General features: G+C 37.3%; 1 protein-coding gene across 3 annotated transcripts in view; it reads right to left on the bottom strand.

The window, feature by feature from the left end:
• The window catches only part of tatdn1 (TatD DNase domain containing 1), a 23419-nt gene continuing 6385 nt past the window's right edge, over positions 1-17034 (bottom strand). For all 3 annotated transcript variants that reach the window (XM_062047471.1, XM_062047472.1, XM_062047470.1), the window contains exons 5-12: positions 16244-16387; positions 16111-16153; positions 15257-15342; positions 15148-15188; positions 5312-5388; positions 5168-5238; positions 4946-5072; positions 1-227 (exon numbers count right to left, since the gene is read on the bottom strand). In XM_062047471.1, coding sequence (XP_061903455.1) covers positions 122-227; positions 4946-5072; positions 5168-5238; positions 5312-5388; positions 15148-15188; positions 15257-15342; positions 16111-16153; positions 16244-16387 — 695 coding nt within the window. In that variant the 3' untranslated portion in view covers positions 1-121. The remainder of the gene's footprint in view (positions 228-4945; positions 5073-5167; positions 5239-5311; positions 5389-15147; positions 15189-15256; positions 15343-16110; positions 16154-16243; positions 16388-17034) is intronic.

The raw sequence follows: 17034 nt of genomic DNA on the forward strand, positions 1-17034 counted from the left end.
TATTTATTGAATCACATGTGCACATATCCATTAAAACTGAGTCAACACGCTTCATTTTCTTGCTTTGCCGATCACGTCAGCGCTTGACTCGCCTCGAAAAAGTCCACCGAAGCTTTTGCCGTCAACAAGCGGACGAGAAGAACACTCGGACGGTGTTGTTATAGATGGTGCGGGAAAGTTCCGCGGGGTCTTCCTCCCTGGCTGCAGCCATGACCTCCAGAACTTGTCTGCAGGAGACAAGAGTGATAGAGATAGAGATACAATGATCCTTAAACATGATACGATTACATGTGCACAATTCAACACGTCTAAAAAGAAGTAGAAAGAAGCAGATCTTATTCAACCCAATATTTTCTTCATATGTATCACTGCTAATTCATCCCACCACATTCTTATCAAGTCGATGATAACATTTTATGAAAAAAAGACAATCTGAAGAAAAAAAACTGAAATGCTAAAGGCCTACTGAAATGAATTTTTTTTTATTGAAACGGGGATAGCAGATCCATTCTATGTGTCATACTTGATCATTTCGCGATATTGCCATATTTTTGCTGAGAGGATTTAGTAGAGAACAACGACGATAAAGTTCGCAACTTTTGGTCTCTGATAAAAAAAAGCCTTGCCTGTACCGGAAGTAGCGTGACGACACCGAAAGAAGGACTGCTCATATTTCCCCATTGTTTACACCAGCAGCGAGAGAGATTCGGACCGAGAAAGCGACGATTACCCCATTCATTTGAGCGAGGATGAAAGATTCGTGGATGAGAAACGTGAAAGTGAAGGACTAGCGTGCAGCGCAGAACGTATCTTTTTTCACTCTGACCGTAACTTAGGTACAAGGGTTCATTGGATTCCACACTCTCTCCTTTTTCTATTGTGGATCACGGATTTGTATTTTAAACCACCTCGGATACTATATCCTCTTGAAAATGAGAGTCGAGAACGCGAAATGGACATTCACAGTGACTTTTATCTCCACGACAATACATCGGTGAAGCTCTTTAGCTACTGAGCTAACGTGATAGTATCGGGCTTTAATGCATATAGAAACAAAACAAATAAGTCCCTGACTGGAAGGATAGACAAGATCAACAATACTACCAAACTCTGGACATGTAAATACATGGTTAATGCTTTCCAGCTTGGCGAAGCTTAGCAATGCTGTTGCTAACGACGCCATTGAAGCTAACTTAGCTACGGAACCTCGACAGAGCTATGCTAAAAACATTAGCTCTGCACCTACGCCAGCTCTCATCTGCTCATCACGACCCGTGCTCACCTGCCTTCCAGCGATCGACGGTTCGACGAAGGACTTCACCCGATCACCGATGTGGTTGGCGGCCCGGAGACGGAGGAAGTCAAGGTGAGGTCATTCGGCTAGCGCGTCTGCTATCCTCAAAGTCCTCCTGGTTGTGTTGCTGTAGTCCACCGCTAATACACCGATCGCACCTACAACTTTCTTCTTTGCAGTCTCCATTGTTCATTAAACAAATTGCAAAAGATTCACCAACACAGATGTTTAGAATACTGTGGAATTTTGGGATGAGAACAGAGCTTTTTTGTATTGGATTCAATGTGTCCGAATACTTCCGTATCAACCGTTGACGTCACGCGCATACGTCATTATACATAGACGTTTTCAACCGGAAGTGTGGCGGGACATTTAAAATTGCACTATAAGTTAACCCGGCCGTATTGGCATGTGTTGCAATGTTAAGACTTCATCATTGATGTATAAACTATCAGACTGCGTGGTCGGTAGTAGTGGCTTTCAGTAGGCCTTACTAACTAAACAAAGCTTGTTTTTTTTTTAGCATTATTAAAAAGCTTACAAAAATATATCCTCTTAAGAACTGCACTTTTTTGGAATTTTGCCTGTCGTTCACAATCATTATGAAAGACATGACGACAGATGGATGTTTTTTTAATGCATTTAAAATAATAAATGTAAATAAAAGTCTGCTTATAGCGGACCCAATGGGAGATCCTCTATTTCGTCCATAAAATCCAATAGATAACCATTCAAAAAGCGGCAACAATACACCATTTACACTTCGTGATTGTCTTAGTGATATTGTTATAAGTGCTAACGCAGACAAACTATTTATACCGCCGTGTGTCCCTGTGTTTAAATCATCGAGTGGTCTGCTGGTGTCTCGCTCCCTTGCGCTCTAGAAGTTTATTCTAGATCATAAATCCTGCCTCTCATCTGGACAGAAGAAGTCTGAATATGTATTCCGACAAGTTGGTACACTTTGACAGTCATTTAGGACTCGGAAATGGCCAGAACGACTTAAGAGACGCTTTCCCCCACCCACCCACGCTGTTTCTTTGTGAGTATTATGAGACATTCTTCATCTAAATGGGAATATATGAACATCCTAGCAGTCGGCATCCTAACGACAGCAGACGTTGCACAGTAAGTGTTGTTTTACTATGTTTGCAGTGAGTAATAATCAGTGGTGAAGAAAAAAAACCTAACGTGATGAGTTATTTAAATTAATACATTGCCTATGCTTAAAATGATCAAAAAAAGTAAATATTGAATGCTATTATTAATGTGCCTGTTACTACATTACATATATACTTACATCATATAAAACCTCAATGGAGGTTGTGGAGGGGGGCGTGGCCTGCGGACCTGCAGCGAAGCCAGGTGTGCTAGGACATCAGCGACAGGTGGTTAGACAAGCAGGCCCAGGTGGGCCATCTACGCACCTGTCGCTGATCTCGAAGCCGTTCCTGGCACACCCCACTTCGCTGCAGGTCCGCAGGCCACGCCCCCCTCCACAGAGGTATTTGGATGATTTTTTAAGGGCTTTGTAAGCGAAATTGCACGGCTCCCATAGGCTCCATTGAAAGCAAACGTGTAATCGTATTTATTACTTGGAGTGCAAAAATACCAAAAAAAATCTCCATCGTCATGTTTATTCATAATGACTGTGAACATTTAGCAAAATTCAGTTCCTTTAAATTTTTTTATATGTGACCCGGAAGTTTCAACACCTCCAGTAAGTGCAGTAAAGTAAACTAAAGAAGTGGGACAATAAAATTGTGAAAATTCTGACAGTATACAGCTTGTGCAATATAAAGTAAAATGAAAAAAATACAATCATAACCATACTGAACATATTAAGATTAAATGAATAAATACAGTATGGAAGGGAATAATATGGCCGTATTTTTGAAGAGGGGGGGTAATCATTTTCCAATGCAGTCCGCTAAAAATGATGGAACGCGTCACTAGGGATGATGTTTGATAAGAAATTATCGAGTTCGAGCCTATTATCGAATCCTCTTATCGAACCGATTCCTTATCGATTCTCTTATCGAGTCCAGATAGGTTGTTGTATATGGAAAAAAACACACAATATTTGGTTTAACAAAAGGTCACTTTTATTATATAAGAAAATAATTTAATCTAATAAATAAATAAATATTGACTGTTACCCCCCTAAAAAAATAAAATAAAATAAATAAATATTGACTGTTGTTACCCAAAGTATATTAAGTGGGATTTTTTCAGAAAAACAAATATATACAGTAACACAAAAACAACCTGTCTCTGTGATCACTATAGGTGTATACATAATAATATAGTGTTAAATAAAATCAGTCCCTTGGGCACAAAACTGAAAATAATACAGCTTTCCAAAAAGTGCAATTCTGCTGTTATTTGACATAACTGTTTGTTATGATGCTTTGACATTTTTGCACTTTATTTCTTTAATGAAAGAAAATTCTATGAAGAGAAAAGTTCTTTGCAAATGTGGATAAAATGCTAAAAAAATGAAAAGTTAAAGCTAAAAAAAGAAATACACTTTGAGTTAACATTATTTCTTTATAGGGGGAAAGATGTTATGAGCTCGGGAATATAACAACTACACTACCCAGCATGCAACGGAAGTGACGAGCATGCGCGGCAGCCCCGAAAAGTGTTGTTGCATATCGTCACCCGGCAGCTAAGAATGAGCACGCTGTGAAAGTAAACGTTAAGAACTCAGCCAACACGCCTCGTCTGCATTATTTATAATTAGACAGACAACACATATACAGTGTGATTTTGTTTTGTTTACAAGGAAAGAAAAACGAAAGTTAAAAAAGGGAGATGTCATATATGTATGTGCTGCGGTTGCTTTAAGAACGTTGCGACAGCTGCCGTAAAGGAGGTACGTTGCTAGCCTGGTTGCTATGTTTCCGGTTGGTCGTAAAAGTGTTCTTCATGTGTTTGTACCCTGCTCAAATCTCTTAGTAAAGTTATTCAATGGATTATACCTTTTGTTTTGAACTTTATTACACCTTGGAGCGCTTTTTCCCGTCCATTTTTATCCTGCTTTCGCTATCTGCGCCTAATGACTGAGCTACGTGATGTCACACGGAGCATTTCTGGTCGGGACGGGATTCGTTCCCAGGGATTCGAATAAAGAAACAACTCTTTTTCTTTACTATAGTGGTCTCGATAACGGGTACCGGTTCTCAAAAAGGGATTCGAGTCCGAGGACTCGGTTCTTTTCTTATCGAACAACCGAGAAAACCGGTTTCGAGTATCATCCCTACGCGTCACTGACCAAGTCAAAGTTGGAATTGCCACAAAACACATTTTAAGATATTCAACACTAACACCATCTGGCGGCGAAAGTGCATAGTGCAACACCCCAATTTGTCACGTTCCATGTGTCAGGTAAATCGTGACAAAAGGGCCCAAATTATCCCCTTCCTCGTTTAAATACTAGAGCAGCGGTTCTCAAACTCTTTCGACCAAGTGCCACCCCACAAAACACTTGGCTCTCACTTGAACAGTAACACTGTATTTGAATATTTAATTCAGAGATTCTTCGGCGTGCCACTAGATGGAGCCCACGTTCCCCCAGTGGGAGCCACAGCTTGAGAGTCACTGTACTAAAGTAAACATTTAGTGGACAAGTGCAAAGGTTTTCCTCACATGATGTGACACGGCTCGTTCCTGTCCTTCAAACAGTGCTCCGCCTCCCATTTCTTCTTGGTCGGAAAAGTTGTTTTGACATATTTGGAACCTGCGTGCGTGTTCTTCACGCCACACCACGGAGCATCTGGTGGCAGTGACGCATAGATAAACACAAGAATAATGAATAGGTCCAAACTATGAATGAATAGAAGTGCCTTAAAAAGGCCATAAATACTGCACCAGTTTCTATCATGAGTCTATCGGTGGGAATGGAGTTCATGGCTTCGATGTTGGCCTCGCTTTTCAAGGAACTGAAAGTAAAACCATCATAATAGTCAGTGTTGTGCATGACAAGGTTACTTGCACAACAACATCACATCCCACCATCCATTTATTCCGATATAGAGGTCCAAGTCGATGAGAGCGGCGGCATCCTCTGTGGTCCCATCGAACGAGTGAACCTGAAGAAGTCACCATTTGACTAGAATTTAACAACAATAGGCAATATATTTCATTATACCAATCAATTATTGATTAATCCATATCCACTATTTACTGATGATCATGATCTATATCCACATTTTACATCAGTGTGTATGGTTATGGTACTGTGTTATTCCTAACATGCATACAGTTACAATATGCTACATCACATATTTCCAGTTTCTCATTACAACATGTCCCGAAAAGGAGCAGGAAGAGGCTGAGCTTATTTATTAATCTGACCCCTTTTCCGTTTTTTTTTTAGCAATTGCTAACACATTTGCGGATTCTGTAACACAAACGAATAGATAATAAATAAATAGATTCATACGAGGTATCATGATTAGATAGTTATAAGTTGTCTGTTTTTGAAGATTTTTTTTCATTGTACTTTGTAGGTTTGCAACAACTAATCGATTAAATCGATTAAAATCGAATATAAAAATAGTTGGCGATTAATTTAGTCATCGATTCGTTGGATCTATGCCAGTGCTCCCCAACCTTTTTGTAGCTGCGGACCGGTCAACGCTTGAAAATTTGTCCCACGGGCCGGTGTGGTGATTTTTTTTTTTTTCTCATAAAGAAATACGATTATGTGTGCTTACGGACTGTATCCCTGCAGACTGTATTGATCTACACTACCGTTCAAAAGTTTGGGGTCACCCAAACAATTTTGTGGAATAGCCTTCATTTCTAAGAACAAGAATAGACTGTCGAGTTTCAGATGAAAGTTCTCTTTTTCTGGCCATTTTGAGCGTTTAATTGACCCTACAAATGTGATGCTCCAGAAACTCAATCTGCTCAAAGGAAGGTCAGTTTTGTAGCTTCTGTAACGAGCTAAACTGTTTTCAGATGTGTGAACATGATTGCACAAGGGTTTTCTAATCATCAATTAGCCTTCTGAGCCAATGAGCAAACACATTGTACCATTAGAACACTGGAGTGATAGTTGCTGGAAATGGGCCTCTATACACCTATGTAGATATTGCACCAAAAACCAGACATTTGCAGCAAGAATAGTCATTTACCACATTAGCAATGTATAGAGTGTACCGTAATTTCCGGACTATAAGCCGCTACTTTTTCCCCCCGTTCTGGTCCCTGCGGCTTATACAAGGGTGCGGCTTATTTACGGCCTGTTCTTCTCCGACACCGACGAAGAGGATTTCGGTGGTTTTAGTACGCAGGAGGAAGACAATGACACAATGATTAAAGACTGACTTTTCAAATACCGGTAGGCTGGTTATTTTGATAACGTACAGGCGAGCACTTTGTATTACTTTGCACCGTTGTATTATTTGTACTCTGCACGAATGCTGTTCGCCATGTCAAAGATGTGAAAGTTTGATTGAATGATTGAAAGATTTATTGTTAATAAATGGGACGCTTTGCGTTCCCAAACAGTCATCTCTGTCCCGACAATCCCCTCCGTGGTAGCAGGAACCCCTATATACTACGGTAATTACACATCAAAACCCTGCGGCTTATAGTCGGGTGCGGCTTATATATGGAGCAATCTGTATTTTCCCCTAAATTTAGCTGGTGCGGCTTATAGTCAGGTGCGGCTTATAGTCCGGAAATTACGGTATTTCTTTAAAGTTAAGACTAGTTTAAAGTTATCTTCATTGAAAAGTACAGTGCTTTTCCTTAAAAAATAAGGACATTTCAATGTGACCCCAAACTTTTGAACGATAGTGTATATTGATATATAATGTATATATTGTGTTTTTTATGTTGATTTCATTAAAATTTTATTTTATTTATTTTATTTTATTTTATTTTTTTATTTTTTCAATTTCTTGTGCGGCCCGGTGGTTGTGGACCACTGATCTATGCTATGGGCAGAGGCAAAACTTTTATTTTTATTTTTTTATAAACCTTTATTTATAAACTGCAACATGTACAAAAGCATTCACATTTTGCCACAACACACATGGGGGAAAGTCCTAATTGGAAATACAGCCATATTAACTCCTAAACTGCCATTTTAACACACACCAAACCATCAGCACGCATCCAATGCTTTCTCGTGGCCACGAGAAACTTTCTCATGGCCACGAGAAAGTTTCTCATGGCCACGAGAAAGTTTCTCGTGGCCACGAGAAACTTTTTATTAAAAAAAAATAAAAAATTAATAAATAATTTTTTTTTTTAATAAAAAGTTTCTCGTGGCCACGAGAAAGTTTCTTGTGGCCACGAGATACTTTCTCGTCGCCACGAGATACATGTCTAAAAAAAAAAAAATTCCCATGTCCCTTTAGGGCAGGGGTCACCAACGCGGTGCCCGCGGGCACCAGGTCGCCCGTAAGGACCAGATGAGTCGCCCGCGGGCCTGTTCTAAAAAAAGAAAAATTAAAAAAAAAAAAAAAAAAATTTTTTTTTTTTTTTCAAAATTAAATCTACATAGAAAAAAACACAAGATACACTTTCAATCAGTGCATCAACCCAAACAACCTCCCCCATGCACACTCATCCAAACCCACTCACACAAAGGGGTTATTTCTTTCTGCTACCAATATTCTGGTTCCCACAACATAGACAACACATCTGCAAGGGACACAGTCCCTGAAGCACACATGATTGTATAGGCTGCTGGTCCACTAACATTTTCATTAATTACTATTTTTATGTAATTATTTTTATATTGTTTTACTTTCTTTTTTATCCAAGAAAATGTTTTTTATTTATTTATCTTATTTTATTTTATTTTTTAAAAAAGGGCCTTATCTTCAACAGACCAGGTTGTCAATGAAATTAGATTTGTTTAAAGGGTTTTTTAAACCAGGCCCAGTCCAGATAATGTCCAAGTCGGACTCAGCAACACACACCTTCATTCATGTACACAGAAAAAAATTAGGGAAAACAACAGATTGCATATAATTTATAAACAAAATTAAATTTTCAAAATAAGCATTTATGTACAGTCCAGATTATGTCCAGGTCACTCAAATTAGGGAACACAACAACATATATCACATAATCTATAAACATAATTATACTTTCAAAATAAGCCTTTGAGGACTTCTCATCTTTTTTTAATGTTTTTTGGCATCATTATCGTTTTCAACCATGTAACTTTCTAAAGTTAGAAAATACTGAATAAATGTTTTAAAGAAAGTAATACTAAGTGAATATCTGTTTTTGGCCTTAAAAATAAACATTTTACAGAGTACTATAATTAAATTGACTAAATCATGATTGTCAATGAACTCTCCTAAAATAACAGAAACCACATTAAGCTTCATAAACAAACCAATCCTTAAACACATTTTTTCAACTTCCACCCAAAACAAAGACACAATATGACAATACCAAAACAAATGCAGGGTGGATTCAGGCTCCTGACAACAAAATCGGCAATCATCTGACTTTGTCATATTCCATAATTTTAACATTTTCCCTGTGGGTAAGAAGTTATAAATAATTTTAATTTGAAAATAACGATTTTGCACATCGATAGTGGTTTTATAGATTAGTTTGAATATGGCATCCCATGGCAACGGGCAGTCAAAAAAGTCCTCCCATTTTCCATTTGTGTTGTATGAGGCAGCCTTCTAAGATTTCTTTATTAAATAAAAATTATATATTTTTCTATTTATTTTAGTTCCTTTTTGCCAACTAGAATTTCTTATTAGAGGTTTACAAACTAATAATTTAGTAGTTCCATAATTAATTATTTGTTTCCATCTTTTCCCAATTACTCCAGTTAGTTGATAAAATGAAAAGCTTGAGCAAGCATCACCATACATAGCTCTAAATTCATCATACTTCATAATTTTACCATTCTCATTGATAATATCATTGACAAAAATGATTCCTCTTTCAAACATATTTTTCCAAAAGAAAGGCTTTCCATCTATTACAATATTAGAGTTCATCCATATTAACTGCTGCAAAATATCGTCTCTTTTTTCTGGCACATAAAATTGAAAACACCACTATGAGTGGATTGTTTCCTTTATGAACCCCGCCATGTTTCCCAGCAGACTCTCTGGGAGGGGATCACTTGTAAAAAAAGGATACAATTTCTTTTGATACAGTACATGTTCTTTGCCCAACAGGACATTAGTGTACCACTCAATGTTTAAATACATCTTTGGAACAATTGATGCTTTTAAAGACAGACACATAGCTTCAAGGTTGAGAAGTTTCAGGCCCTCATATTCATACTCTTTGTACAAAACCTTTCTTTTAATCTTTTCTGGTTTGCCGTTCCAGACAAAATCGAAGACCCTCCGCTCATAAATCTTAAAAAAGTTTTGTGATGGAGCTGGTAATGACAAAAACAAATAAATAAATTGAGGAATAATTAACGAGTTGTCAATAGACATTTTACCATACAAGGTTAGGGATTTCCCTTTCCATAATTGCATAATTTTGTCCAGCTTTCTTAGTCGATTATCATAATTTAGTGAGCCTAGATCTTCCAGATTTTCTGGGACAACAACACCAAGTATGTTAACTGGTCCATCTGTCCACAAAACAGGCACTTTGCATTCCATTTGAAAGGACGTTCCCTTTAGATTTCCGATCCTTAACATTTTACATTTATCATAATTAAGCTTAAGGCCAGATTGCTGTGAAAATATGTCCAAAAGATTAAGAAGGTTCCGCAAACAATGAGGAAAAATCTTATCTTTGTGAATCGGCCTTTTCTGACATGAACTTCATCAAGAACAAACACAGAACACGCCTCACTGATGCACATCTGCAAGACTCACTCAGAGTTGCAGTGTCAAGTTACACACCAGAGTACAACACACTAGTTAACAGCATGCAATGCCAGGCTTCCCACTAACTGACAAAGAAACAGATAACAGATTTGGTGTCCAGTTCAAAGTGTGACATGATTTAAAAATTTGAGAGTTTACTTTTGTATTTTACATGAGTTATTATTTGTACAAACATGGTGCAAAGTAATTCATGATTTGTTAAAAAATGTTAGTGGCTAGCTAGTTAAAATGGGATATTGTGATTTCACAAGACTGTCTTAGAAGTGATCATTTGAAAATGTTCAATTTGAAAAATGTGCACTTAGAGAAAATATAAAAATAAAGTGTTGCATATTGATATTTATCTGTTTCTATATATATTTATTGTGAGAAATCATTAAGATGATCAGTGTTTCCACAAAGATAAATATCATTAATTATTAATAATAACAGAGTTAAAGGTAAATTGAGCAAATTGGCTACTTCTGGCAATTTATTTAAGTGTGTATCTAACTGGTAGCCCTTCGCAGTAATCAGTACCCAAGAAGTAGCCCTTGGTTTCAAAAAGGTTGGTGACCCCTGCTTTAGGGGCTCCGTACTTTGTAAACACTTTTGAGTTTAAATAGTTTCTTAAACTAGATCATATTAGTACATTGTTTGACTTATTTACTTCATCCAGTCAATAATTTAATTCCACATACTGTTATACCAAAGGTTTATAAGCATACCTTCTCTTTTGTTGAGAAGAGGTTTATACTGTAGTTTGCCTTGTGCATCATTAAAATCATTGAATTTAAATATTTTTGATTCAATATTTAAAGGGTTTGAATGTTTTCTATATCCAACATTATGTATTATCTCAACTGATTTCTTTTATTAACACGGTTAATGAGTACAGCATACTTTTTTTTGGTAGTTATTTACCTTTATTTCTACCCAATAACTCAGATATGGTAACACTACCGAGCAGTGGATAATATGGAGTGATTTTTGGTCCAGAACATATTTTACTTTATTCATTAGTGAAGTATTTATTGCCACCTTATTTTGTATATTTTAAATGAGATTTCCAGTTCGTATTATATTGTTTATTTTCTTTTGTTATTATTTGTATTCGTTTCTGCGTGTTCTCTCCTGAACAAAACAGTCGCGTCTTCTGCAAATAATACTAACGTTAAGTCCTTTGAAACTTTACAAATGACATTTTTATAGGAATTGAACAATTTCGGTCCCAGTATTGATCCCTGTGGTATGCCACATAGATATATTTAGTGCTGCAGATGTGTGTTTTCCTAGCTTCACATATTGCTTCCTCTTGGTTAAGTAGCTTTATACCCAGTTCAGACCAACACTCTGATGCCATACCGTCCTAATTTGTTAGTTAAGATAATACGGGTAATTGTGTCAAATTTATATTTATAGCTTTCAATATCTTCATGTTTTAATTGTGTGCCTTTACTTGTTCTAACTTCAATAAGATATCTTAAATAACCTCATTCAGCTTCTTTTTAAACATGATGAGTTGGTTGTTGTTATTGTTGCCATGCATTGCTGGTGAATGATGGTCCTCCATACCAGCTGGGTTTTTTTCCCCTGTGGAATGAGACCATCTTTGGGGGAGAGATGTCATGCCGATAGGTGCACTGCAAAAACTGAAATCTAAGTAAGATTAAATATCTCAAATAAGGGTGATATTTGCTCATTTTCGGTCTAATAAGATAATTATTCTCACTAAGCAAATTTTATGTTAGAGTGTTTTACTTGTTTTAAAGGTTTTGGTCCTAAATGATCTCAGTAAGATATTACAGCTTGTTGCTGAGATTTTATGACCTTTATTGAGTAAAACATGCTTGAAACTAGAATATCAAGTGTTGCAAAGCTGTGTCATCAACACTCACAAGTATAAAACTGCTTTTTCAAAGTAATAATTTCTTATTTCAAGCGTGAAAAAAAAAATCATGATTTCGACACAATTGTGTCTCATAATTAAAACAGATGACAGCCAGATGGACTTTGTTGTTTTATTTTCAATGAAACAATAGAAAATACGTACTCATATAGTCGTACAGTTGGCACGTACAGTAAACGGACAGTATACATTTAACATGTGACATTTCTAACAATTTTGAACAGAAATAGTTCATGCACATTCAGATGAATTCTTCAAAATTACAATTAAAATTTTTTTGGCCAGGGGCCGGGCTGTATATATGCGCACTAATTGACTGAAAGAGCACGCACTTGGTACGATGATGTCATGTTATCGGTGGGAAAATGCATTTTTAGACCATATGATTTGCCTGAGCGGCTAGGAAACCCCGAGAGTAACAAGCGGTTGCCTTGTTGCCTTTCCATTAAGAACAATAAACTAGTTTTTAGTATAAGTTTGCTGGTTTCAAGAAATGTAATGCCGAGCGCATATCATTATGTCAAGATAATGGCACTAGCATTTACTTAATTTAAAAATATTTTTCAACATATTGAGCAAAAAGGACTCTTTTTTTTTTTTCTACCAAGAAAAGTGTACTTGTTATTAGTGAGAATATACTTATTTTAAGGTATTTTGGGTTCACTGAAGTTAGCTAATTTTACTTGTTTTGGAAAGTCTTGACAAGCCAAATTTTCTTGTTCTATTGGCCGATAATTTTGCTTAGTTCAAATAAAATACCCCTAAATTTGGTTGGTTTTTTTTCTTGTTTTTGAACACTGACTTTTTGCAGTGTTATAGCACAACCCTCCTCCTCTGGGAAGGGCCTCTCTAAACAGATCGCCTGCTTATGACAATGGTCTGTCATCTCTCCTCCAAAGATTGTTTCATTCCACGGGAAGAGTGGCAACTGGCCTCCAACGAGCGGTTTTCCACTATCCTGGAAAAATACCTATTGTTATGCAGGATAATGTGCCGTGCCACCATAACAGCAACAAGCCTATTTTGACCACCGTCAGTGGACCCACTAACCAGAGACCACAACAGAGGTACTCCACACCTAACACTTAGAACTGAAGAAGCCCTTTGGATGAAAAGAGTTGCCTCGTTTAAGACTCTACGGCAGGCCTGGGCAATTATTTTGACTCAGGGGCCAAATTTAGAGAAAAAAATGTGTCTGGGGGCCGGTATTATTTTTAGGAACACTAATACAAAACCTCACAATAACGTCTGATTGAATGCTAAAAACGTTATGACAGACCGCCTTAAAAACGGAATGGAATATCAATTTTTTTTACTGAATGAGACACCCAGAATGTACATGAAAATAAAGAATGTGAGATTTACAATATTAACTATGGACGATAAAACACTGAATATTGACAACATTTGAACGTCACACCCCCTCTCCATCCACATATACAAACACAGCAAAATATGATCGCCAAGGGTAAAAAAGTCAAAAAAAACACCTACTATCTGATACAGTATATCACTAAGCTGTACAACTTTCTTGTAAAAATCTCCTTCCGCATCTGTCCCTGACACCCACATTTCAGGCTCTGGAAACACTCTGTGGAAACGCTCCCCACCCACACTGTTCGGTGTCTCGTCTGAGCTGCTGTGACTTAGATTACCATAGTAACTAATTAGATGACCATAGTACAGGGGTCACCAACCTTTTTGAAACCAAGAGCTACTTCTTGGGTACTGATTAATGAGAAGGGCTACCAGTTTGATACACACTTAAATAAATTGCCAGAAATAGCCAATTTGCTCAATGTACCTTTAACTCTGTTATTATTAATAATTAATGATATTCACACTTAATTGAACGGTTTAAAAGAGGAGAAAACACGAAAAAAAAAGACAATTAAATTTTGAAACATAGTTTATCTTCAATTTCGACTCTTTAAAATTCAAAATTCAACCGAAAAAAAGAAGAGAAAAACTAGCTAATTCGAATCTTTTTGAAAAAATAAAAAAAATAATTTATGGAACATCATTAGTCATTTTTCCTGATTAAGATTAATTTAAAAATTTTGATGACATGTTTTAAATAGGTTAAAATCCAATCTGCACTTTGTTAGAATATATAACAAATTGGACCAAGCTATATTTCTAACAAAAACAAATCATTATTTCTTCTAGATTTTCCAGAAACACAATTTTAAAAGAAATTCAAAAGACTTTAAAATAAGATTCAAATTTGATTCTACAGATTTTCTAGATTTGCCAGAATAATTTTTTTGAATTTTAATCATAATAAGTTTGAAGAAATATTTCACAAATATTCTTTGTCGAAAAAACAGAAGCTAAAATTAAGAATTAAATTAAAATGTATTTATTATTCTTTACAATAAAAAAATAAATTTACTTGAACATTGATTTAAATTGTCAGGAAAAAAGAGGAAGGAATTTAAAAGGTAAAAAGGTATATGTGTTTAAAAATCCTAAGGTTGTATTTTTTCTCTAAAATTGTCTTTCTGAAAGTTATAAGAAGCAAAGTAAAACAATTAATGAATTTATTTAAACAAGTGAAGACCAAGTCTTTAAAATATTTTCTTGGATTTTCAAATTCTATTTGAGTTTTGTCCCTCTTAGAATTAAAAATGTCGGGCAAAGCGAGACCAGCTTGCTAGTAAATAAATAACATTTAAAAAATAGAGGCAGCTCACTGGTAAGTGCTGCTATTTGAGCTATTTTTAGAACAGGCCAGCGGGCTACTCATCTGGTCCTTACGGGCTACCTGGTGCCCGCGGGCACCGCGTTGGTGACCCCTGCCATAGTAGCTAGTATATCATGCAAAAGTGCAGATTCCAACCATTGAAAGACTTAGTATAGTTCAAGACTTACGGTCATTAGAAAACATCACTGCACATCATAATGGAAGCTACACTTTCCATCTTAAAGATCTAAAAAAAATGATTTGGGAATGTCCGGCGGGCCAGATTGAAAAGCTTAAAGGGCCGCATGTGGCCCCCGGGCCTTAATTTGCCCAGGTCTGCTCTACGGACTACCATGACCTGGATGACTGAGAATCCACACTGACGTAATACCGAACTGTCCATATTTTCCATGTTTGTACACAGACTCACCACGCCTCCCGCACATCTGTCTCGATTCCTCCTCATGATGTCTGGAAACAACATAGACTCGGTTAGGGAACGAGAAACAAGCGTGCCGGGCCGGACGACGGCGACTCACCCAAAAAATCTTGATGTGCGTTGCGACAGTGCAGGAACATGGGCAGCTTGGTCTCCTCCGCCAGCTCAAACTGCTTCTCAAAGTACCTGCGATGGTTGGGAAAGCGAGAAGCTTCTGTTTGCAGTTAAAGTCAGTGTTTCCCACACATTCATTTATTAGTGGCGGCCCGCCACGAAAGAATTACGTCCGCCACAAATAAAAACAATTTTTTTTTTTTTTGTCCTGTCCAGCTTCTCAAGCAAATCATATAGTTGATGTAGATGCTCATATAGGCTGTTCAGATTTACTTTACAAAAGAGAAGTGTAGGATACTTCTCTGGTTGCCTTATTTGTATTTGACCACTACTGTTTTCTGTTTATTTGTTACTGACTGTGGCAGGACACCTCTGCCTCTGTTTCACTTTATGTTGCTGGTAAATAATATGGTTGTAGTAGTAGGCTAAAGTTAAATTATTTAGTATGCACTAATTAAAGGGGCAGAGCTTTAAGAGACATTTTAGCTTTTATATTTTATAAGATATATTTTTTGTAAGAACCACAATTAATAAATATATTTCAGTGAATAACTTATTGTTCAAATCTGTATATAAATATGTACATAAAGTGTTGTAATTCTATTGTAAAATGGATGGATGGATGGATTTTTAAAACAAAACTGTTATTATTAATTAGTAAGTATACATTTTTTTAGCCTTTTTAGAGAAAATCATATCATTGTAGTAAATTATGCAAATTACTCGATGTCTTGGTGACCACGCCCATAGCCACACCCCCACCGCCACAGGTATCTTGGCAGTTTATGGGAAACACTGAAAGTCTTTCCTTGTGATGTCACACCGTCAGCGCAAACTTACTTGAGTTGGGTTTCTTTGGGGCAGAATTCTAACCTGTCAAAATCTGAAGCAAACAAACATAATTCAGCGAACGCTTTCATGCGGTACGTCAGCCATTACAATGTTCTTGTTGATATGTTTAGGGAGGACTGGCCTAGTCCGCACTCTCCGATGGCGACCACCTTTCCTCGATGCGCCGCAGCCAGTTGCCTCAGCTCGGACAGGTACTCCGAGGCTCCGCCCTCCTCGAACTCGCCACAGCGGGTCGGGTGGCAGCCGGCGGTGCAGTAGAAGTCACCTGTCAGGAATCAACCACGGTCACATAAGACTCGTAGATTGGGTCGTCATTAGAGATGTCCGATAAATGCTTAAAATGTAATATCGGAAATTATCGGTATTGGTTTCAAAAAGTAAAATGACTTTTTAAAACGCAGCTGTACGGAGCGGTAAGTACAGAGCCGTTGCGTCTCCCAGTCAGCAGCCCTTCCCCTCTCCCCTCTCTCACACACAACACGGAGTTGACGACTGCAGCATGAGAGGTTTACTGGCGACGCTTGATGACCTCATCAAATCGCCACGAGCGCAGCATAACAACAACAAGAGTGTGTTGTTGCCGGTGCTGTAGCCGTGGCTAACAAGCGAGCTCGACACCATGTCTATGGTTTGGGATTATTTTAAAGTGTCTCTGACGGATAAAAAACTGGCAATTTGCAATGACTGCAAAAAGTTGGTTATGCGAGGAGGAACCAAGATGTCTTCCTTTAATACGAGCAATTAGATCTCCCACCTCTTCAAGAATCATAAGGAGATACACGATGAATACAAGCGGAAGATGGATGTGAGCCCAGTTTATAATTCCCTGTTATACAGTATGCCAGGCAGTCTTGCACTAAATGAGGACCGTGTTATTGTTTACTTTATTACTCTGAAGCTGTGTGCCTTCAT

The sequence above is a fragment of the Entelurus aequoreus genome, linkage group LG05 (genome assembly GCF_033978785.1).
Source record: "Entelurus aequoreus isolate RoL-2023_Sb linkage group LG05, RoL_Eaeq_v1.1, whole genome shotgun sequence".
Taxonomy (NCBI): Eukaryota; Metazoa; Chordata; class Actinopteri; order Syngnathiformes; family Syngnathidae; genus Entelurus; species Entelurus aequoreus.